Below are 25,607 nucleotides of genomic sequence, written 5' to 3' on the forward strand. Positions count from 1 at the left end.
CACTGAGCATCGAAACGAAAACCATTGCCCACTTGCTACGCTCTACACCACACACCGTTTACACACTTCTTTTCTTCGCTTGCACACCATTACAAGGGGGGGGGGGCACTCTCACACACACTTTACATAAACATCTACATCACACCTCCCCCCTTAAAAAATATATTTCTTCTTTACATTTGGTGAAATGTTTTTACAGCAGTTACCCTTTTCGGGGTTATATGAAATGAGAAATGTTGAAGAAATCTATTAATTGATGATAACTGAAAGCTAGAAGCTATTCATATAATACAAATTCGAACATAATTCTAATTTTGGAAAAGTAGGCCATCCAACACTGTTTTTAGCCTGCGTTTCCTTTTTGGCTTCTCTTCGTCTAACCAAGAACTAACCACAAGACAGCATTTCTAAGGTGTATCTTGCACAACTACTTAACATATACAGCAAAATATCTAATACAATTCATCAGAACATTTAACAACGAGACAAGGCATCAGCCACGACATTGTGTAGCCCCTTTATGTGCTTAATGTCCAATTGGTATTCTTGTAAAAATAAACTCCACCGTAGTAACCTCTGGTTTTTTCTGCTCATTTTGTTGAGGAATGTCAATGGGTTGTGGTCCGTTAACACTAAGATGGGTTGAGCCGAACAACTGACATAAAATTCCCATTGCTGCAACGCCAGGATTATGCCCAAACATTCTTTTTCAACCGTTGAATAATTGGCTTGGTGCTTATTAAATTTCTTCGAGAAATAACAAATCGGATGCTCCACTTCTTCTTCGTCTAACTGGGATAGGACAGCCCCGACACCGGAATCGCTGGCGTCCACAGCTATTCGGAATTGACGTTTAAAATCTGGGGTTACCAAGACTGGGGATCCAGTTAGCATGGTTTTAATCCTTACAAAGGCTTCCTCGCATTCTGGTGACCATATAAACTTGGCGGTTTTTCTGGGAAGGTTGGCTAATGGAGCGGCTATCACTGAAAATTGTTGGACTTTGATTCTTTTGCTTTTAAACTTTCAATTTCTTTGTTCAGTTCCTTTACTTTGTTATCTAGTTCACTTAATTGTTTTCTGATGTTTTTTTTAAATTCTGTTTTTGTTCTCCACTTAGATGTTCAATGTTTGAAGTCATGATACTTTGTTCTCTATTTAAGTGGGCTCTCCAATGTTTTATTTCCGATATGTCATCTTTAACTTTTTCTTGTGTGTCTTGTAAAGAAACTAGAGTAGTCTCAGGAGGCTCTAGTCGACTTACTATTTCTGTGATATATTTTAAAATTAATATTATTAAAAAAGGTTAAACATTTTTTTAATCGAATGATTTTCTTTAAGAAATGTAAGTAGTTTTTTTTTTCTATTTCAATTTTAACATGTTATACCCGCATGTTGCTGACTTAGTTTACTTAGTGACTTCATGTGTTGATTCAAATTATGGACTGCTAGTGAAACTGAAACAGCACAAAGGGAGATCCCGCTTTTATATGTTTTTACATATCACATATTTGCCTGAACAATCGAGATACATTTTTTTATAAACTGTTTGAAAGATATATTTTCAGAGGCGTAGCGATCCTTCCCGACACCCGGGGACAAACTTTTCGATTTGCATCCCCCCTCCTCAAACTTTCGATTTGCACCCCCCCCCCCTCCCCTCTACATTTCGATTTGCATCCCCCCCCCCTCAAACTTTCGATTTCCACCCCCCTCAACCTTACAATTTATTTTTCCAACCCATGATATATTTGAAAGAACAGATACGAGTTGTCGAACCTGTTATTGGAATTATGAAAAAAGAAAGCAATAGTTGTTTGTAGTTTAAACATATGTAAAAATATTAAAGTGGTATGTCCTGTATACAATTGACTGACAGATATTTTAAACTAAAAACTCTATTTTCATTACTTTCATCAGGCAGTAGATAAAAGTAAGATTTGGATAGAAGATTAAAATGACAACCCTTCTTTGACCTACATCGGGAACTTGAATCAGCGACCACGGCCTTGTTGGATGTAGCGGCAAAGATTACAAGTAAATAATTGGACAACAATAAGATTAAAATATTTACATTTTTGTATTTTATCTCCTATTGTAGTAACAAATATATTTTAACATGCTATCGTCATATATGTCATTCTAAATGTTTTGCAAGGGTGGTTATTTAAGAGATAAAATTAAATGTTTACTCCAATCATCCGCCTTCACGAACAAATATATAAACTACACCAATATGGCATTCATAAACAAGAATTAAAGCATTAATTCAGTCTAATATTAAAGTTAGGTATAATGTTCAACAGGGGAAAATAAAGAGCCTTTAGATGTCGAGGTACCAACGCCATCTTTCTCTCAGTCTACACCACAAACTACAGCAACAGAGAAACGTTACCAAAGTGAATCAACAAATCAAGTCACTAAACTAGTTCCAAACACAGATGGTATTAAACAATTTTTTAAATAAGACAACTTTTAAAAATAAAATATAAGGGTGTATACCTTAAATTATTTTTATAAGAAAAAGTATTAATAAACAAGTACGTTGAGTTACTTTTTCTAGGTTTAATAATACTTACACAATCTCAATCTAAACTTTGTACAATACCCATTTAAACTGACCTAACTCTACTTTAGCAAGAAAGAAAATCAACTGTGAATATTGTAATACTAACCCAACCTAAATTCGTTTATGAAATCTTTATAAATTTATATTTTGATGACTAAAATATATAAAATGCATTCAATATTTAGTATTCATTTATTCGTCTGAAATAAAAAGGGGGCGGAAAATATTAATAAATTAGATTTAAAAATTTAAAAGGACGCAAATAATAATACATCGGATTTTACTTTGTTTAATTTTTAGCAATTGATGCACAAAAATACCGAAAATGTAATATATGATAAGCGTTAGTATTCGGATTACGGTTGAGGTTTGGATTATTAGGGTTTCTTTTCAGGTTAAATTTCCTCCACTCAACCGATTAAAGTTCTGTTTTCAGATAAATTTCGTACCTATAAAGGCTCCGATTTCAGTCAAATCCTATTAAGTTAAAATTCCGTTTCCGGATAAAGTTCCGTATTCAGTTAAATTTCGTAACCTGATAAAATGACTGTTTATATTTTTCATTTACTTTCAGGTTACATATCGTTCCAGCTAAATTTTGTTTTTCCGTCTAAATGTACGGATTAAGTTAAAATTCTGGTTCCTAATAAAGTTCCGTTTCTGTTATATTTGTTACCTGTTAGGATCTAAATTTTGATTTCAGACTTAATTTAAGGATCCGGTAAAAGTGCCGATATTGTTCCGTATATTGTTATATATTTTCGTTTCTGAGTAAATTTCCGTATCCGTCCTGTACAATTTCCGTATTTGGTTTAATACCTCCCTTGATAAAAATCCCTCTCCAATTATATTGTGTCTCCGATTAAATTTCTGTCTCCTTCAGTATCTGGCTAAATTAGCGGATCCGGTCGAAATATCGATTCTGAATAAAAATCAGTTTTCAATTACCATTTTCGTTTCCAATTAAATTTAAAGTTGCTGTGTGGATTTTGGTCTTGAGTTCGGTTTACAGAAAAAAACAAAAATCACGACGCTATTTTAATTTTTCCTAAATTGGCCATTTATCTTGTAGATAATATTGTCACTTTGTTTTATCATGCTACAGAAATATTGAGTCGCCTTAAGCAGATAGAGACAACCATATCTTCTCTACAAGTCGCCAGATAACATATCAGAAATAAAACACTGGAGAGTGTGAAATATTATAACTGTGAGACAAAAATGTCACGTAAACGAAGTTTTTAGCTTTAAACTCAATGTTGCATTTTCCCGAATCGACATATCGCGGTTTTTTGTTCGCATGTTACCTTCATCTACGTTAGTCACATCGACTAAATATTTAAATAATTAAAATAATGTGAAATCTATCTACAATTGTTCCCTTACCTATCGATATAATGTTGTTTCAATAAAATAGATTTTCTGTTGTGGCTGATCTACAAGTAGCTTATTCATTTACAAAAGGGAGATAACTTTCAAACACCCGATATTATTTGAAAAAGGAAGAGTTTTTGCTCATGATACTTAGTCCTACTTTGATTCGTCAAAATTATCATTTTAAGGTAAAGCTAATCTACATAGTTTTACATGGAATAAGAAGTACACTTCAAACAAACTATTTTGTTTTAAAACGGATGGATAAAGTTACTATATTTAAATAACATAAAATCTACTATGAATATTTATGTATGCCTATAGTAACCCATTTGTGTAAAATGTACTCTAAATTTTAAAAAAATGTATTAACCTCAATTTTATAATCGTTTATTTGACAAATACGCAAGTCGTTTTTGTACAAAAGTACTTTGCCATAGAGTTTTTACGCTATTCACAGTTAAATTTTGTCACTTAATTGTAGGATAGCAATCGAAACCGAAATTCGAGAAAACCAAGCTGTATATTTTTAGCAAAACGGGAAATTATATTGTAGTAGAGCTCACATATCGGTGTTATAGAACAGTATTTTTAGCTGATGCAAATTTCACAAACAAAACGAATTCGAAACAAACTCTATTACGTATTCATATACTTAACTTTATGGGCATAGACATAGTTGCAATTCAAGTAAATTAACCAGATGCTATTATTCTTAGCCATTGATAATATAGACACAAACAACTGATTTATAACACTTTTTAGGCTGGATTTAAATGAAAAATCATTATTTAAATTGTATGACTGTTACATAGTTTAAAATGTATGAAATATTAAACGTTTGTTACTTAGATGCCCTCAGGAATTCAGGTCAAGCTTGTAACAGAACACGTGAAATATTTGGAAGAACAGATACACGTTCTGGAACCTGTTATAGGAAATATGAAAAATGTAAGTTTATATCAACTAAGAAATTATCGTAACACTTAAAAGCGTAAATGCATTTTGAACAGGATAATGTAGACATGTGACGATAAGCGTTTTTCGAAGTGCATTTGCAAAGAATTACAACACAAGGAAGACTGTTTGTAAATACAGCACGACAATACATGTTTAGAAATATATCACGACAAGATATGTTTAGAAATACAGCATAACAACATATGTTTATAACTACAGTACAGCAAAATATGTTAAGAAATACAGCATGACAACACATGTTTAGAAATACATCACAAGATATGTTTAGAAATACAGCACAATATAACCAATTTCAAAATACAGCACAAAATAACCAGTTTCGAACTACAGCACACAAAATAACCAGTTTCGAACTACAGCACAACAACACGTGGCCAGTTGAAAATATTCACGTTTTTTACCTTCACCAGGTTGTTGCAAAAAGTAAGGCGTGGCTAGAAGAAAAAACTGACCAATCATCTGTCAGCTACATCGAGCTATCACAAGAATTGGACACAGCAGCCACGGCCTTGTTGGATGTGACGTCACATATTTTAAGTTAGTACTCTAATAGTTTTTATAATTTTAAATATCAAAGCGTGTTTATTACGTATTCCCACGTTTCAACAGAATAAATGCGGCAAAATAGATTTTACTTTAGTTAACAGATATTGCAAATACCATGTAAAAAATTCATAAAAAACGTTTTAATAACAAGCTTTTATGTAATGATGCACTAAAAAGTAGAAAATAAATTATAGACTACTATTTAAATAACTATAAAGAAAAGCGTGGGTCACTTTAGTATCTATTGGATACCTTTACTAATGTTAAGGAACATCACGTTCAGTAGGCGCGCAATGGTTTTTGAACGCAGCCATTACGTGATGGCGCAGCTATTGAAGGTGATGACGCGTGTGGTGTGGTTGGCTAGACATGCCTACTAATTCAGTCCAAATTTTTATTATTTCATAAAAAAATAAATTAGGCATCCAATTAAGTCAAATTTAGTTTCAGATTGCATTGTCTTCATGTCTTGACCCACGTGCCAACTGTGAATCGTATCGGTCAAGTAGAACTGTCCGAATTTTCACTCCTGCGTTTCCGTCAAGACAGACAGAGGAAGTGAGTTAAATAAAAGCTTGTAAAAAGCATATAATTTCTCTGTCCACTCATAAGTATATCAGTTTTATTTTATGTAAAAATTGATATTCCATTATTCTGTTTTGTAAACCCTTAAAAATAAACCGGGAGTGATCTCCCCTAAACTTTCTTGAATATTTTTCTATGAAACAACAGGGGATGGCAACTCGGGATATAGACATAATTTTTAATCCATTTTAAATACTTAAAGTTTATAAAATAGAATAAAATCTTGTAGAAAAAATTGCACACCAAAAGAACGCCAAATAAAATTTGCGTTTTTTTTTTAAAATCGGAAATAGCGTAAATTACTACTTCCTGTCAACAAAAACTACTGAAAATTTGATAGAAGGCAGAGAACTAGATCTTTTACTTACATGTCATATTTCATTTATCTATCTGAAAATAGTAGGCCTACTAAATTTTTAGGCTTTTGAAAAATTTAAAGTAGAAAAAATTCCACATCCGGTTATCGGAAATCGCCCGAAAATAGAAACTGATTTTTGATTTTCATGTTATACTTATATATGAAATTTCATCAGCCTACCTGTAACGGTACTCAAGTTATAGTGTTTACACACACACACACACACACACAAACACACACAAAGACATACACACATACATACACACAGACATACGGACAAGATTGCAAAACTATGTTTTTCCGACTCAGGAAGGTGTAAAACGTCGAGATCTGCAAAAATCTCGATTTTTTTTAGCAGGTTACAAGACTTTCTCTATTATTTGTATATACGAGAAAGTAAAAATTGAAGAATTTTTCTATCACATTCCGCAACATTATTCATCCTAAGAAAAGGTTGAAGAGCAGTGGTGGAACTAGGAAAAATAAACCGGGAGTGATCTCTCCTAAACTTTCTCGAATATTCTAATATAACACGACGTGGGATGGCAACTCGGAATATAGACATGATTTTTGTTTACTTAAACTTGTAAAAAATAGAATAAAATCTAGAAGAAAAAAAAAGAATTGCGCACCAAGCGAACGCCAAAACAAAATGTGCATATTAGTGCGCAATATTGTCAGTACTTTATAAATTTACATGCGTTTTATGAGAAATCAAAAATAGCGTAAATTAGTACTTTTTGTCAAGGTAAATTACTCAAAATTTGACAAAAGATAGAGAATTAGACCTTTTACTTACATGTGAAATTTCATTTATCTATCTGAAATAATATTCAAGTTATAGGCTTTTGAAAAATTCAAAGTAGAAAAAGTACCACTTCCGGTTATCGGAAATCGCTCAAAAGTTGTTCAGGATCTACGATTTTGATAAAACACTTATATATGAAATTTCATCAACCTAGCTGTAACGGTACTCAAGTTATCGTGTTTACACACAGACACACAGACAGACACACAGACATACGGACTGAATTGCAAAGTCCAGTTTTTACGACTCGATAACGCATAAAACGCCAAAACGTTTGTATATTTGTATTTATAATTTTTGCCTGATTAAAATAAGTCCTCTATACTCCGGATGTGATGAAGGACTGAGGAGTAAAGCGGTGAAAACTGTCAAAATTTCATGTTATTTTTGTGCACGATTACAATACTTTCTCTATACTTCGTATATACGAGAAAGTAAAAAGGATTTTTGCCACATCATGTAAAGACTAATTAACGTTAAATAGTCATTTAAGTACAAATCGACAATTATTACAAGAGGATAGGGATAGACACCACGGCTCAAAAGTGCTAACTATAAAGATTATATTATTAGCAGACTATAGAGAAACATCGTTATTATTAAATCTGCAGAGAATAAAGATTATACACATACATGTACCCGTATGTGGCATAAATTTAAATTATAGCCCTTGTAGGCCAATATACACACACACACCTGCACACATACACACAAACACACACATATATATATATATATATATATATATATATATATATATATATATATATATATATATATATATATATATATATATATATATATATATATATATATATATATATATATATATATACTTATATACTTTTTTCTTGGGGGTGGGGGGGGGGTAGACATCACGAAGAGCCGCACCGGGCGACAGCCGTTTTAGCGAGTTCGTCTTTTTGAAAGTTTATTGTGTTGATACAGGCTAACATTGAAAATACTACATGTATAATCCAAAAGGCCAAGCCTAATTATACAAGCCTAACAAGTACAATCTTAACAGCCCAGAGTAACAGCTAAATAGCCCAGCTTAACCTGAATAATCTAAACGTTCCGGCTTAACATGTAGGCCTATATTCTAAATAACTAAGGCAAACCTGTATATTCTAAACATCCCAGAGTATTAGCTCAACAGCCCTGTCTAACCCGTCTAATATAAAAAGCACAGTATAATCTGTCTAGTATAAACAGCCAAACAATCTACACAGTCCAGTTTATTTTTAGCTGTGAATGTTATTCATGTTAGGAACGCTGATTTGGCTGTACAGGTAAACTTTTCATGTTGGTGTATTTCAGTATTACCCTTTACAAAATCAATAATTTCTTGAATAAGTTGAATATCGACCAACTAGTTGGAATACGAGCCAGTTCTTATTATTAGGAACTTAGATTGGCAAAATGTGTGTGCATTGGTATTTGAAGGTTCGTCTGTGCTCTAGTAGTGAACGAGAAAAAAGCAATTAAGGTGCAGTTTTTTTTTATTTGTTTTATTGTATGCAATCTTTTACTTATTCTTAGTAAAAACAATACATTATATTTGGCAAATTATCAATTACTCAAGCTTTTCAAAATCTGAATAACTACACAATATAATCATAAAAAAGTATGAATTATTTTTAGTTGTAAAGAGAGTTTATTATATAAAACATACACCGGTAATGAATAGTTCACATATAACAAAGACGATAGGAGGCGCTGATTAAATTGTTTTATTGGTGTTTTTTTTTGGTTTCAAATTGGGAATTATATCCCGCTTGTTATATTTCATTTTCCATATTATTGTCTACAAAATAATTGTTAGTTACAATTTAGGGGAGTTAGTTGACTTAAAAGTCAAAGACTGCTCCACATTTTAGGGTCATGATTTGTCCAGGCGTCTCATAAAGTAGGAAAATTTGGATTTCAATGTAAGGTTATATCATATTAGACGCCAATATTAGACGTTCCCGTTATGAAGGCTACAATAAAAAGAGACTGCCCGCCGTCTAGTATATCTTTCCTACCCTAATGTTTACATGCACATACACACACACCCAAACACACACACACAGATACACAATCACTCTTTCTATCTCTCTCTCTCTCTCTCTCTCTCTCTCTCTCTCTCTCTCTCTCTCTCTATCAGGATACTTCCATTCTTAAATAACTGTTATATTTTTGATTATCAGTAAAATATTGATGCTTACGATTTCAATCATGCTTAACCAAAACACTCACCTAACGCCTCCACCACTCACCTGCCCACTCACACAAAATATTCCACTTCTCACACTTGAACATCTTCAAATCCCATAACATGTCGTCTATGCATTATATGTTTTGTGTCAAAACAATGCAACATTAAAGTGTTATAGACAAATTAATAGAGTTATGTAATTAATACATAGCTTATGTGTTTGTTGAGTAAATCTTGGTTGTACCACAACATCCTAGCCATCATTCTTACACCTCTACCATCCTAACCCCCCCCCCCCTTCCCCCCCCCCCCCACACACACAAATACACATATACACAATTCACAAGTTCCTAAAGCCGTTTGACGTTAAAAATCACAAAGAAAATTATCTTATTAGTTAACTTGTAGAATATTCACATTTTATCACATGTTAAATAATATCTTTAGTGCAGATGGCAGAAGGTAAACCTAAACAGAAAGAATTGACTAAACTGCTGGAGCATTTATTTGGGATAAATGTGCAGTTGGAAAAACAGATTTGGAAATTAAATGAACAAGTAATTATTTTTATGAACTTTAAAAAAAAAATCCACATACGTTATAATTTTAATCTACGAATGTTTCCTTTTTTAATGAAAATCACGGTGATTTATAAGATTAAAATGGTGTTAATTAAATATTCGAGTCAACAATATCTACTTTTTGTATACACTTTTTATTTAGCTAAAATTAATGTTTTAAAATCTCTACTTTTGTTTCAGCAATTTAATTCCATGTAGCACATAACGTGTGTGTTTTATGTATTAAATTTTAATAATTAAAATTTATTTAAAGAAAATTATAAAGTGATTAATTTACCAATAAAAATGGTTTGTATAAAAATGATCTCATTTAATTTGTTCTTCTAAACACTTTTGATCAGGTCAATTTGACAACAATCGAATGTATTGAATCCCAGTTTAAAGGAGATATAGAGGAAATAAAAGAAGTGGTTGCTCTAGTGAGAACAACAAATTCTGCACTGCTGGATCATAAAAACAAAATTAGTGGTAATTTCAAATTTAAATGTGGAATTTTACAAACATCATAGTAAATATTTGTTTTTACGTTGTTTGTTTTCTTACAAAACATCTGTATGATAATGTACTGACTACATGAAATATTGTTTCTCATTTTTTTATTAAATAAAAAAAAGACTTTAATTAAGAATATTCCTAAATCCCCTAATTAATACAAAGCATTTTACTGATTGTGCTATGTAGGGTACTTATAGCATCTTCTTGTTAACACTGCTTATAATTGATGCATTGGTCTTATAAAATACAAAATATTTCTTTAATAACAGATGTAAATAGGAAACTCACTAAACTAAAGAAATTTCAAGCAACAAATGAAGAAGGTAAGACTAACGTGGGAGTTGACTTCTAATTGATTACACCTCTAACACTATTGTTAAAATTACATTTCGCTTAAATTTACGAATTGCATTTACACAACAACAAAACTATAGTACTTAGTTAATTGTTTTTTTCAATATGGTATATATATATATGTGTATGCGTAAGTTAATGTCCTTTTAACAAACATTTTTAATACGTTTTTTTTTTGTCAACATTGATTTTAGTTTTCATAAAATAATTTTTGTCTCAGGACAAAATGAAATTAAAAATGTCGGTGTATTTCAGCAAAAGACAAAACACAAGAAAATGAAAAAGATACATCAGAAATAAATAAATTAAAAAACAGCAGTTTGAAAAAGGGAATAGAGCATAATGCAATACCGTTTACATCAATACAAAAAACTGAAGATTGTTTACCGTTAGCGAAGCAGTGGAGAGAAAACCTTTTAGAAAAGTCAAAACAACGTATTTTTGACACCATTTTTTCACCTGAAATTGTAAATAATGCTAATCAAAATGAAATATCCGAGAGAAAGAAACGGGAAAACAACAATTTTGAAGAGAGAATAAAATATCTTGAAGAAACACAGGCGTTGTTACTGGATTCAATGCGGTCGAGAGATAAAGAATTAATAGAAATAAAACAATGGAGAGACAAATGTATACCTGAACAAAGTGATATGGTGATAAAAATAAATCAACTGCTCAATAAAAAACAAGAAAATAACATCAAAACAATGAAAGGCATGCGAGAATACAATCAACTGATGGAGAACTCCAGAAAACAAGATTCGCAAATACACAGCAGTTTAGAAAAAAATAATCAAGTGACAAAATCAGTTGATCATTTCATAAATGACGTGAATAAAAAATTAAAAGACCACTCAGATCAAATTGATAAATTCGCACAAATAGTTGCCAGCCAATCTAAGGAGATTTCTGTTTTACAAAAAGAAGAAAAGAAAAACTTTGCTAACTGCACACAAGAACTTCATAAACTAAAGACATTGGTAAGGTATTATAAAATTGACTTCGTTGTATTTTTAACATATATATATGTATATATATATATATATATATATATATATATATATATATATATATATATATATATATATATATATATATATATATATATATATTAGATTTTAGCAAATGGTGCCAATACTATTAGCGAGAGTCTAAAAATTTGGCACTTATTTTTTTTTTCTTATTGTGTGTTTCTACTTTTTGAAATGCAGTCCAATTAACAAATACTTTTTTTTAATTATAGCTTGCATCTTTAGAGATTAAATCAAATGGCGTGCGAGGAGTCAGTACGTATATTTATTTTATTAAAATGTAAATAACTCTAAAGCAAATACAATAATTTAAAGTCAATTATCTGCTTCGGGGCGTTGGTTATATCCCCTGTGTCAATCAACAGTCTCACCCCCGCCCCCCCCCCCCCCCAAACCACCTCGCTGGTTGCTATTTTGTTTTATACGAGACATCAAATTATTACCCACATATATTATTCCACCCTCGTAGGCCTATATGGTTATGGATAGTTAGGGATATGTATAGCGGTTGTAATTGATTTAGGCTTAGAGTAAGAGTTAGGGTCAAGGTCATGGTCAGCGTCAGACCAGGGTCAGTCCAAGGTCAGGGTTAAGGTCACGGTCAGGCTTAGGGTTATTGTTAATGTTTATAGCTGTTGTTGGCAATTTTCCAAAACTATCCTAGGTTTGTCAATTTAATATTTTTATAATGAATGCTTGATAACTCCCCCAATGCCTTTGTGCTGGGCTACACTTTGTACATCGTGTTGTCTAAGGAGAAATCGTGATAAGGAAATAAAAGATCCAGTACTAAAACGTGTCTTACTGACTAAAATTAGCAAAGCGATGATCTGACATACGGGATAGTATTGGTAAACGTCATTGTTTCCAGTGATTTATTAAAAGTTACCAAAAACATCAAAATAACCATTCCTGCAAGTTAATTCTTTTAAGTATGCTTCAATAAAATATGTATTTTAAGATAAATAAGATATATTAACAAACATTTGACAATGTAGAACAGCTAGTTTTACTAATGTAGGTATTTTACCCATTTGGGCAAAGTATTTTGGATAAGTTTTTTTCGGTACCGCCAGACACCTAGGTGTGGTGATCTAAGCGTTTGATTGGTTTATGTTGTTAGTGCAGCTAAGGAATTGTTTTCAATGGGAAACTGGGTCGTCTAGAATACTACCAAATCTAATCACAGCTTGAATATTTATAATATCATTCAAACATTATGCATGATGTTTTATAATGCATTACTCATTTATACATAATTTTAATAGGGAATCGAGTATGCAAGCCTTACTTCTGTCAAATCCACCTACACAACAACACACCAGTCACCACTGGAGAAATTATTTCTACGTTCTATGGCGTTAAGGAACATAACGGCAGCCATTTCAATAGATCAACAGGAAAACTTGTAGCACCAGATGACGGTTTTTATTTAGTTATTGTTACGTTAAAGGAGAAAGAAGATAAACGGATTGCAGTGAGCTTCTTCAGTGGAGAAATATTACAAAAAGATTTTTTTGTAAAATCAGCTTTTACTTCGGCTTCTGGATCAACCATTGTTGCAATGAAGAAAGGGGAAGAGCTATATTTTAAAGTGACTGGAGCTGATGATGAAGCCATGCTACACGCAGCCAGTGGCTTCTCTATTGTCAGACTGTAAAACTGAGTTCTTATCTTGTGTAAATCTTGTGCTAACCATGAGGCGAACTTTGCTTTTTTATTTTGATGTTACATTATTGATGTAGAAAACAATTAAGACCGTAATGCCAGGTGGCAGTCAACGTTCTTAATTTCAACTGTATATAATTAGCTTTTTACATTTTTATCTACCTATCTATCTATGTAATATTAGCGCCCCTGTGGGTCGCGCCTGTGGCGGCCGCTCCATCCGCCCTCCCCTAGCCACGCCTCTGTTAATAAAATAATATAATTATTGTATTTATTAATGTAATTATTTTAATTTAAAACATGATGATTCATATGATTATGTGATTGGGGGGGGGGGGGGGGTGTTAAACACAGTTTTGCCTAGGGCGCTGAATAACCTGGCGCCGGCACTGCTACTGTTTTGATGGTGTTTCTATAATAACAGCGATCGGCTTATTTTTCGATCGTATTTTTTACATCTAGACCGGTATTATTAAACCTTCAAAAACATTTTGTTCTGATACTTATGTTATTGTACCGCCATATTGTTTATGACAGCTCCACTTCAAACTGTGCACCACCTCTTCCCCTCCCTCCCCGGTCAGCTGGAGTTCTATGACAGTCGGTGTTGCTTGCAAACCGTTTTCTCCGGGGGGGGGGGGGGGGGGGGGGCGCTTGACATTTTATTTTGGGGGGTGGACTAAAATTTCCAGAGGCGAACACTGTTAAAAGTATGTATTTTCTATATAAATTCCATCTCTTTCGGGGGGCGGTAGCCTTTCTTAGGGAAGGGGGGGGGGGGCGACTCTCCCCCCCCCCCCAAAGAGATGCCTAGAAGAAACTCTGATGACAGACTGTTCATTCGGGCTATGTCGACAACGTGAATCATCCTACGTTTTAAAAGACCATTCGCAGGTCTTTCTTACCTTGACCACTGCCCTTGCTCAGCTCACCTGCACGCTAACCCCTACACTGGGTAAAGGTGTGTCCAAGATAGTTTCTAGCACGTGCAGTTATCGCTTCTAAACAGATGGTATTTGATTATTTTAAGAAACTAGAAATCTATATTAACCTTTTATTGCCACAAGTCTTTTTTTTATTAGCATCTGATGTATTCTCACCAATATCCACGTCTGATGAATAACAACACATTTTTATATTTTTGGCACAACTTCAGTTGTTATAAAATGTGATTCTTATTTTACTAGTAATGTAATTGTTCCATTATCTAATATTATTGTAGTTTAGATGCCATTATAACCCAAGGATTAAACAGTTTAGAAAAAAAAGAAGAGCTACTTTTTCAGATAGTTTCTTATAACAAAAGTAAGTAGATATTAAAGTTCCATTTTTTTTACCTGAACTTGCCGTCCCATAAGGCAAATAAAGTTTTTTTGTGATCTCGGGTAGTGTGACATTTACTATATTCTAAACCTGTGTATAATTTTTATCGATATGAGTTAAAACATCATGTTTAATGCGATTATACAAAACAATCATATCACATATTAGTGAAATTGAGACGTCGAAAACGCTTCGCACATATAAACACATAGACTAAGCTCGCATTTAGATCGGATTTATAGGAACTAAAAGAGTAAATCAATAACATAACATGTGTGAATACACACTTTGTGTACACTATAGATGTTGTAAATTAGTTTACTAATTGTAAAACACTTTAACACAACAGATACACGTCTGGCACAGTAGCCCTTTCTTGTTTTCCTGGATTTACATCCAATCCTTTTTCAACCCAAAAAACAAACTACAAGACAGCAGTTGTTTAATTTGGGAGTTATCGTTCCTAGAATGGTTGCTGTCTCTAACGAGCTTAATAAGCTCATGATTCTAAGCTCGGGCATTTAAGCGTTAGTAATTATATGTTTTACGACCAGATGTCTTGTAGTTCTTGGGTCGAAAAAAATGTGATTTTTTCTTTTAAAAACTGATGCCTCTTTGTACTAAGATGCGTACACGATACATTTTTTTAAGAGCAGTTACGTGTTATGGAACTTTTCATTCGAGTTATGCCGATTTGTATTCGCGACATGTTTTGTCTTACATGTTCCTTAACCCAAGCAAACAAAACAATTTTATGTGCTATAAGACGTACAGAAAGAATGTGACCAGAAGTCCATGTAACTTCGTCGTCAGGCTGTAGAAAAATATTACTCTTGGATACAAGATTAAAAAGTATAAGAAGTCTCTTATATGGCCTTGTAAGTAACTTGAAACAACTATCACTGCAATGTTAGATGCAGCGTCACACATTATATCAACATGTTTTGATTTTAGTTAAGTATTAACTACGGTATTAACTAGTTAAAACAAGTGCTAAGCTAAATACATAACTTGCTACGCTGCGCTGTTTGGATTGCCTGGAATAGTGACCTACTTAGTTTTTACAGGCAACGTCTCAGGCGTTCTTTGTCAACATGTCTTAACAACAAAGAATACATTTCATACAGACCAACTTACGCTGTAATACCATACATTAAAGAAATCGATAACTTTTAATATCGACAAGGGTCTTTGAATACGTGCCAATAGCGCTTTTTAGATCATTCGTTTGCAACATTTAGCTGTGTGTTATTAGTTGGTTCAACCCTGCTGAAGTATAAGCAGTATATACACATGAGGATTTTGTTGTGAGTACATTATTAAATAATTTTTAAATTTATTTTCGTTTTGATAATTATTTACAGTGTATTTGTCAAACTCTAAAAGTTATATTATTTTATTTTTTTTTACATTTGTACAACATATCACGACAAACATTTTATGTAACCATAATTTTTAAAGTTTCAAACTGAACAACTTCAATTATCAAGATAAATAGTATACACATTTTACAAAACAATAAAAATATTAAGCATACTTTACAGACAGAATAATACTTTCTCGTAAAAACGTTAGAACGACACTAGACGAAATTTGAACTTAATTGCAAGTTGTGGTCAGCAAAATCAAACGGTAGGTTCCTTCTAACTATACGGTAATTACAAATTTAATCGCTAATTTAATGAGATATACGCAGCACCTAAAGTGATTGGAAATTGCGCAAAGTGATAAAATGATATACTATAAAATAATCGTTTATATTTACAATCTATTTTTAAAAATAGGAATCGCTTTCCATAATCTATCATCCACATAAATAATAAAGAATATTTATTTTACTTGTGTAGATGGCTGAGGCTAAAAAAGACCTAAATAAACTCTTGGAACATTTAGTGGACATAAATAAAGAGCTAGAAAGAAAAATAATGAAACTATATCAACAGGTTTGCTTTTAAAAAATCCTAGTACGTATAATATTAGTTGAGGTAGCTCAGAGTTGTAGCGACCCTTCCCGGCGCCCGGGGATAAACTTTTCGATTTGCACCCCACCCCGCTCAAGATTTCGATTTGCACCCCCCTCAAACTTTCGATTTGCACCCCCCTCAACCTTCAATTTATTTTTCCAAACCATTTTGGCGCCCCCTAAGGTCGGCCCCCGGAACATATGTCCTCCCCCCCCTCGCTACGCTACTGGTAGCTTATCTATTCACTGGGAAGACGAGCGTGTATTATAATATCACACAAAATAGTTAATTTGGTCATCAGAGTTAACAATATTTGCTATTCCTTGTTTAAACAAAATAGTTGCTCACAAATAACATGATTATTAATAATTGTAATACGACTATTAATTAATTATAAAATAATTTAGCACGGTTGTATTTTTTTAATTAAAAACTAAATTTTACAAATTCCGTATAATTGTGCTCCAAACTCTTCTGCTAAGGTCAATTTGAAAACAGAGGAATGTATAAAAAAAATTTCTCAAGGAAACATAGACGAAATAAAAGAAGTGGTTGCTCTGGTGAGGAAAACAAATTCTGCACTGCTGGATCATAAAAAAACTATTTCAGGTAATTTTATATTAAAATGTGGAAATGTAATTCTTGAAAAAAAAAAAACACTTTCTAAAAGTAAATACGCTAAAAACATTTGTATTATGTTCTAAATATAAAGGTGTACAATAATTTATTCATAGTCTAATCATTTTACTGTTGCTTTTTTAATAAAATATAATCATGTATGGAGCAACTCACAGATGTAAAAAGGAAACTTGATGAGCTAAAGAAAAGACAAGGAACACATGAAGGAAGTAAGACAGAACAAAAACATTTGCTTTATTTGATTCCATACATATTAATGGCAACAAACATATGTATTTTATTACGTTTGCTTATATTATCTACACAGCACATTAAAACGTAACAATTGATTTATAAAATATACATATACTTTACATTTAAAAAAAAATATAAAAATCATATATAGCAACCATCGTTTAAATGCAATAAAATATATATATATATGTATATATATATATATATATATATATATATATATATATATATATATATATATATATATATATATATATATATATATATATATATATATATATATATATGCATTCCTCATCTCTATCTGAGCAATATTTTTTTTCAAAATAAAAGTTGACTGTGGTCGCAGTTTACCAAAGAAATTAAATCTGACGGACACAACTTGGACTTTAGTTGAAAACGACCATCAAGGAAACGAAAATGAAATCTCAGAAATAAATAAAAAGGAAAACACAAGTTTAGAAAAGAGAATGGAGCATGTTGAAACAGAGTTAAATTCAGTCAAAGATACAAAACAAAAGACCGAGGATGACCTTTCGGAGATGAAACAGTGGAAAGAAAACATTTTAGAAAATAGAATTAAATATATTGAGGACATGATTTCTACTCTACAAAAAGCGACAGAAAAAATGAAAGAACAGTCTGTAACAGAAAAATGTGACATGGATAAGCAAATACTTCAAGTGACGAAAAAAACAAAAAAGAAATTTAAAAACCTCCAACAGAAGATGAATTTACAGAATGATATAATTCACGAGCTACAAAATAAAGAAAGCATTTGCTTACCAGAAATTAACGACTGGAGAGACAGATGCATATCTGAACAAAGTGATATACTGATCAAAATGAAACAGCTATCCGATGAACAAAAAGAAAATTATTTAAACCTAAAACAGCAGTGCACAGAAGATGAAAATAAAATAGGTGAGATGAGTCAACAAATTGAGATTTTAATGGAAAATAATGCAAAGACTTGTAGAAGTCTAGAACAAGTTAATCTTGATATAGAAACAGTCAAAAGCAACGTGAATGAAATGGAGAACAAGTTTAAAGTCAACAAAGATGAGTCAGATAATTTTGCAAGAATTGTAGCCAGTCATTCTGAATTGATTTGTGTTTTACAAAACGATGGAAAAGATAACATGGCTAACATCGTAAAAAAGATTGAACATTTAAAGACAATGGTATGATATATGGAAAAAAGAATTAACCTTTTCTCTGTATTTTAACAACAAATACATTTTTAAATTATTACATGCACAAATTATATATATATATATATATATATATATATATATATATATATATATATATATATATATATATATATATATTTGCGTAAATACTGATATGCATTTTACTTGTATAAATAACTAATAGTCATTGATACAAACTTGTAACTAGAACTTGGAAAAAACATAATTATATCTTTATTCGTCTTTCTACTTTTGGTGAACCCGTCTTTTTACCCTTTCTTTTTTCTTTATTCAGCTTGCAACGTTAGAAAATGATTTGATCACTAGGTCAAACGAAGTGAAAACAATAAGTAAGTGTAGATATTTTATTTTCAATAAAAAGTTTTGATAACAAACAATATATATTTGTTAAGTACGTGCAGATCATTTTCAATTTGTCAATTAGCTTGGTTCAGTTCCTCCAACAGTTTACCAAGAATCAATTACCACTACTGCGTTTTTAATGGGTTTTTTATTCGATAGAATGATCAGGGAATCTTCTTCTTCGTTCTTAATTTTTAGTGTTGGAAGCGATCTAGCCTTATCTGCCAGAGGGTTTGAACTCGAGACTTTTTTTTTTCGAATTTATCAACCTTGAGCTTTGCCGACTCGACCACGCCTCCAACACGATTAAGCGTTACGTGTCAACTGCTTATGCGCCATTGAGGCCATTGACTCCGATGTCAGCCTGCTTTTCTTTTTGGATTTGCTTCCATAGCCTTTGTCCAACCGAGAACAAACTACAAGGCAGCAGTTGTTTGATTTTGGACTTGTCTCCTAGAAGAGTGGCTCGAACTCGAGACTTTTCGGTTTAGCAGCCATGACCTTTACCGACTCGACCACGCCGACCCTTATCAGGGGAAATTAACATGGATTTATTGTGTACTCAGTCAGCTAATTTCAGTCCAAAGTTTTTTTTAAATGTCGCATATTTCACTTTACCGTTATCGTGGTTAATTTTATTTTCAAAAAGGCGAATTAACTAAGTTCGGTGAGAGACAGGAGTTAAATCATCTGTAATATAAATTTATAATTAACATAGGGCATACCGAAATAAAAATAAAATCATTATACGCACTTTCTTTTATCATAAAATATACATATTTGATTTCTTATATTCACCGATAGTGCCTTTTATAACGGGCTTCTGTAGCAATTTGTCCATAAGATGATTATCAATTAAAACAGCAGCAATGTTGTTGTGCGATCACATTACCACTTCCCCAATGAAATGCTAACGTAGACGTAAATAAAGAAAGTTTGACAATTACTGTACTTGCGTCAGTATAGGTATATATATATATATATATATATATATATATATATATATATATATATATATATATATATATATATATATATATATAATGCATTTCAGGATGATCTATCGGTGTTATGACTTTTACTTTTTCCAGGAATAATTTAGTCATCATTTAACATGTAAACAAAACAATATATTTAATTCAGTTATTGTTAGTTTTTTGTCATATCCAATTTTTAATGAGAAAGTTGATGTTTCAATAACGTCGCGTTTAGTGATCAGTAAATTACAACTATGTTTATGAGATATCTGTCCCGAACTGTTTAATATACTATGGCTCATTAGTACTCAAGGAATAAACCATGCCTTTTATAAAGTTGCAAAGAAAAATAAGAAATCACTAGTATACGATTTTTATATTAAAAGTTTTTAATTGCTTATCTTTTTACATAAATACGATCACATGTTTTATTGACTTTAATACAGGTCAAGAGGTAAAACATCAGTCCGGTTTGATTACTACTTTACAAGCAGATGGAAATAAGAATGTGGAAAATTTTACAACTAAAGTAATATAAATAATTTTATAACACGAGTATGACAGAATATTAAAATGTCATATGGTGACTAGTGTTGATAATTGACAAGTATCTGAAAAATTATGAAGAGTTTATTATCTACAGCAGAAATTTCAAATATATTTGAAACAAAGTTTGGCAGCGTAGTTTGCATTTACCTAAATATACTATGAAGTTTTAGTGTTAATATTTACTATTTTTTTGTTACAATGCGCATATTTTCAGATGAATGCACTGGGAACAGATGTCCTTAAGCTGTCAAAAGATTGTGAGATTTTTGGTACGAATGCTGTTTACAAAAAATTAAAAAATAAAATTTTAAATAAAAAGTATTTATTTATATATAGGCCTATTTTTTTTTAAATTGGGTAAAATACGAAGCGTGCGAAAAATTACTTAAATTAAGAAATTCACATTTTTTATAGAATGTTTTTAGTAGGGTCCCAACAGAATTTTACCGACCAACAAGCTTAATACAAGTGTAATACATATCACAACATCTAATTATGTTTAGCCTACTTAGCACCCATTCACTCTTAATCAAATACAACTGTTAACAGCTTTCTTCCTATATACATTCATTCGTCCTCAATATACACAACTCCACAACAGTCTCAACGTGACTCGACCCGGTCGCTTCCCTTATTAAACTCATTTATTCGACACACCATCAACAACTTACCCATTTTCTGCAGTGGTCAGTTGACATTTTAAGTACGTTGGTTAATTTGTGGCAAACTCGTATGCAACCAACCTTTTGTCTGTGCTTTGGACACACACCATTTTTTGCCTTCATTCGAGACTTTCATTGTGAAAGGAAACTAGTTAAAATGTCGAAAAAAATTAACATTTTTACTTTATGACATTTAGAAGATTTATTATTTAAAGTAGGGCTTTTTGTCACATAATGTACCTTAAATTTAAAAATCTTGATTCTATATTCCAAGGCTTACGGTTTTACCATTTCTGTTACTTCTACTAGAAAATTCAGAAATAATTTGTTACCTAAACACGCGAGATCATTTCTCATTTTTAATAAAGTTTTGATTTATATTATTTTTTTTTCAAATGACAGGCGATATTTGTAGCAGCATATGAGTAGAATTTTAAAACAAATAAAATGAAACAATCCGAAAAATGAATCAAAATGTGCTTCAGGACAAAAATATTGGTTTTGTTTTCCATAGCCGAGAATGTTAGTTTGTGGCTTACAACTCAGGAAAACATAGTTCCCTCTTAAAAATATATTTTAAGAAATAGTGAGCTTTTTTAGTCACGTGTGTTCAGCGGTGTTCAATAGGCTACATATGTTTTTTTTTACATCCCAAACATTAATATAATTACTTTCTTTGAGCAATAGTGTTTAACTTTGTCACACAACTTAAATGAAATAATACTTAAATTTTAAAAATGATATAGGCCTACAGTGCACCATTTTAATAATACTTTGAAAAAAAATCCATAAAAAACGTTTTAATAACAAGCTTTTATGTAATGATGCACTAAAAAGTAGAAAATAAATTATAGACTACTATTTAAATAACTATAAAGAAAAGCGTGGGTCACTTTAGTATCTATTGGATACCTTTACTAATGTTAAGGAAGACACCCACGCTTTTCTTTATAGTTATTTAAATAGTAGTCTATAATTTATTTTCTACTTTTTAGTGCATCATTACATAAAAGCTTGTTATTAAAACGTTTTTTTATGAATTTTTTTTTCAGTACTTTACATGTTTTATTTACAATAGAGTTACATGACTAAAAACCATTGCGCGCCTACTGAACATCACGTTCAGTAGGCGCGCAATGGTTTTTGAACGCAGCCATTACGTGATGGCGCAGCTATTGAAGGTGATGACGCGTGTGGTGTGGTTGGCTAGACATGCCTACTAATTCGGTCCAAATTTTAATTAATTCATAAAAATTAATTAGGCATCCAATTAAGTCAAATTTAGTTTTAGATTGCATTGTCTTCATGTCTTGACCCACGTGCCAACTGTGAATCGAGTCGGTCAAGTAGAAGTTTCCGAATTTTCACTCCTGCGTTTCCGTCTAGACAGACTGACGACAGACAGAGGAAGTGAGTTAAATAAAAGCTTGTAAAAAACATCTTCCAATTCTACCATTCAATACATTTTATATGTATGGGTTTATCGTTAAAATACAGGAGAAGAAGTAAAAAGACATGTGGATTTGATTTCTACTTTACAAGATGAAGGAAAAAAAAATATGACCAATACTTTAAAAGAGTTAGCTAATTTAACTTTCAAGGTATTTTATTTATGTCCTAATGTAATAAAATTTGTTTAATAAAATATAAATGATAATTGGCATAGCTTTTAAATTCGCAATGTGAAATATAAAATGACTTAAGATGTAAATGGTTTTATAATAGTAGTTTCAAAAACTGTATTGTGAGGATAGAAAATTAAGCATAGTTCTTGAGCTTTAATTTAATTATAATTTTTTTTATACCATACATTGTTTAAAAAACAAGTCTGATTTTTAGCTTCAAGCCCAAGAAACAGCTTCTTCAACGATGTCGAAAGAGTTTAGGACCTTTGGTGAGTTTCATAGTTTGGTATCTTCTAGTTGGGTATTTTATTTTTGATGTTTTTTGTTTTCAGAACCCAATACTTTCTGATTTTTGTCTTATAAATTCATTGGAAGGGTTGGGGGTGTCATGACTTTTAAAGTCCGAACATAATTTAGGCCAAATAAGTGAAGATTTAAAATGTGAAATATGTACTGTTTCACCTCATTTTTGTACGACTACTATAATTAAAATTCTTATGTAAACCTCGGGTAAAATTATTTTATCAACTGAGACAGTTTTACTGAATTTATTTGTTCAGAGAAATAAACGTTTTCTTTAGGTAATATGTGAATAAAGTTTTTACTTTGTGCTTGTTATCTTGTATCTAAAATTTTAAAATCTTGTTGTAGTTTTTAAAAAATATATAGTTCTAGTGTTAATTAATTAAATAACGGGTTGGTAAAAATATTCTAGTGGTATCATGTTTGAATAGATTAGGCTTGCAATTAATAAAATACAAAATTACAACATTTAAGCAATTTGTAATTACTAAATTTACGCCATTCACATCATCTGTTTGAAATTGTACTTTGTTCAATCTACTCTAAAAATAAAGATTGTAGCTTTACTTAGACATACAATACAACAAAACTTAACCGCTTTAAACTTTATAACCTACACCTAAACATCGGAATTAATAGTTGTGAATTTTTGGCTGTATGTGATGACGCAATAACCAAAGCTCGTCCTCTATGTGACGTCATGATTGACGTCAGATGTTCTACACTTGTAATGATCGCAATGGCTCGGAGATGTATAAAACCTTACAAAATATTTATAAATAGTTTATTAAATTAAGTATCTTCTATTATATAGTAAAAATAAAATACCAAGTTACATTCACTTTGACTAAAGACACAGATTAAATTTTTTTGTAGCCTTATACATATAGTTTGTACAAATTTATTCTCAAAAAAATCGAAATTAAAACTAACCATCCAGTTTAAATCAAATTTTTATTCTGATAGTGTCAGTGTAAACATAAAAATAATGTTAGACATGTTTCCTATTCCACAGAGACCCTTGCAAGCAACAGATACGTGTGTCATATGAAGCCTGCATGTTACAAACCTGTGACTGATGGGACTCCAATCTTAAAGTTTTCCGAAGTACGTGAATATAACGGCCAACACTTGAATCGAGCAACAGGAAAATTTGTATCACCACATGACGGATGTTATCTTGTCTGTGTGACAGTAAAAGAAAATCCAAAATATTGGATATGGTTTAATGTAGTGGCTGGAGACAGTGGTTACAATCTCCGCGGTTATTACAACGGATATTACGTGTATGTCAATACTGGGTCAGTGATTGTTGACATGAAGAAAGGTCAGGAACTTTATTTCAAAGTAGCAATTGCAGAATCAGGCGCAGTGTTGTCTAGTGAGAGGAGCTTCACTATCATTAGTTTATAGAAGTACAACACGCAACATTGTGAAAGAGGAATTTTCTCGGAGACAGTACTAACTGTAGCTACTGTATTAGACAGGTGATGACGTCATGCTGTAGGTGTAGATTGATTGTTTTAATGAAATTTGCAAAGCAACATTTTTAACATGTATATCTGATCACATAACTTAAATACCTGACTAGTTGTCTCTTCCATGTAGCATGTAATCAATGTACTAACTTTACATTTCATACAGTGTTTCTTCCAGACTTTTTTCTCTGGGGGGGGGGGGGGGGGCACAAGATATTTTCGGGGGGGAACGGTCAACATTTTCCGAGGGGGGGGGGTCGGACACTAGTAAAAGTATATGTTTGCTATATAAATTCCATCTCATTCGGGGGGGAGGGGGGCGGTAGACTTTCTTCGGGGATGCCTGGAAGAAACTCCGATTTCATATTACCGTCAATATAACTTGAGATGTTTGTTCATCAAAACTTCTGTCAAAAATGTAAATAATTGTGTTCATTACAATTTCTGTTAAAAATTGAATATATTTTTCTAATAGATTACAACATGTTCTATATATCACTCTTAATACTTTAAAATGTATTACCAATAACACTGTATTCAAGCATACTTGATTGGAGAGGATTGTGGAAAAGAAAACAAATATAAAATATCTAGGTTAGGCCAAATGCTGTCAATAATTTTTGGCCCACTACCATTATACAAAACACAATTATTCATATAATATTGTATATAATATATTATAATGTGTATCTACAAATAATGTCAGTACACAATATGTAGATTAAAAGTATTGTATACATAACA

At 31.7% G+C, this 25,607-nt stretch overlaps 2 protein-coding genes across 2 annotated transcripts; both read left to right on the forward strand.

Moving 5' to 3' along the window:
• The first annotated feature begins 8,622 nt into the window (after positions 1–8,622).
• LOC131947419 (uncharacterized protein MG328-like) lies at positions 8,623–13,785 on the forward strand. Its single transcript, XM_059308633.1, has 7 exons — positions 8,623–8,710; positions 9,874–9,978; positions 10,344–10,470; positions 10,767–10,820; positions 11,107–11,831; positions 12,095–12,137; positions 13,151–13,785. The coding sequence occupies exons 2-7, from the start codon at positions 9,874–9,876 to the stop codon at positions 13,540–13,542; spliced, it is 1,446 nt and encodes a 481-aa protein (XP_059164616.1). The 5' UTR covers positions 8,623–8,710; the 3' UTR covers positions 13,543–13,785.
• A 2,322-nt stretch (positions 13,786–16,107) lies between these two features.
• On the forward strand, positions 16,108–24,798 carry LOC131947420 (uncharacterized). The gene is made up of 12 exons (XM_059308634.1): positions 16,108–16,180; positions 16,418–16,505; positions 16,721–16,816; positions 17,320–17,446; positions 17,632–17,685; positions 18,044–18,894; positions 19,202–19,256; positions 20,693–20,775; positions 21,010–21,064; positions 22,955–23,058; positions 23,297–23,351; positions 24,401–24,798. The coding sequence occupies exons 3-12, from the start codon at positions 16,721–16,723 to the stop codon at positions 24,796–24,798; spliced, it is 1,878 nt and encodes a 625-aa protein (XP_059164617.1). The 5' UTR covers positions 16,108–16,180; positions 16,418–16,505.
• The last annotated feature ends 809 nt before the right edge of the window (positions 24,799–25,607 follow it).

This window comes from Physella acuta, unplaced genomic scaffold (genome assembly GCF_028476545.2).
Source record: "Physella acuta isolate Inbredline_101_S28 unplaced genomic scaffold, ASM2847654v3 ptg000592l, whole genome shotgun sequence".
Taxonomy (NCBI): Eukaryota; Metazoa; Mollusca; class Gastropoda; family Physidae; genus Physella; species Physella acuta.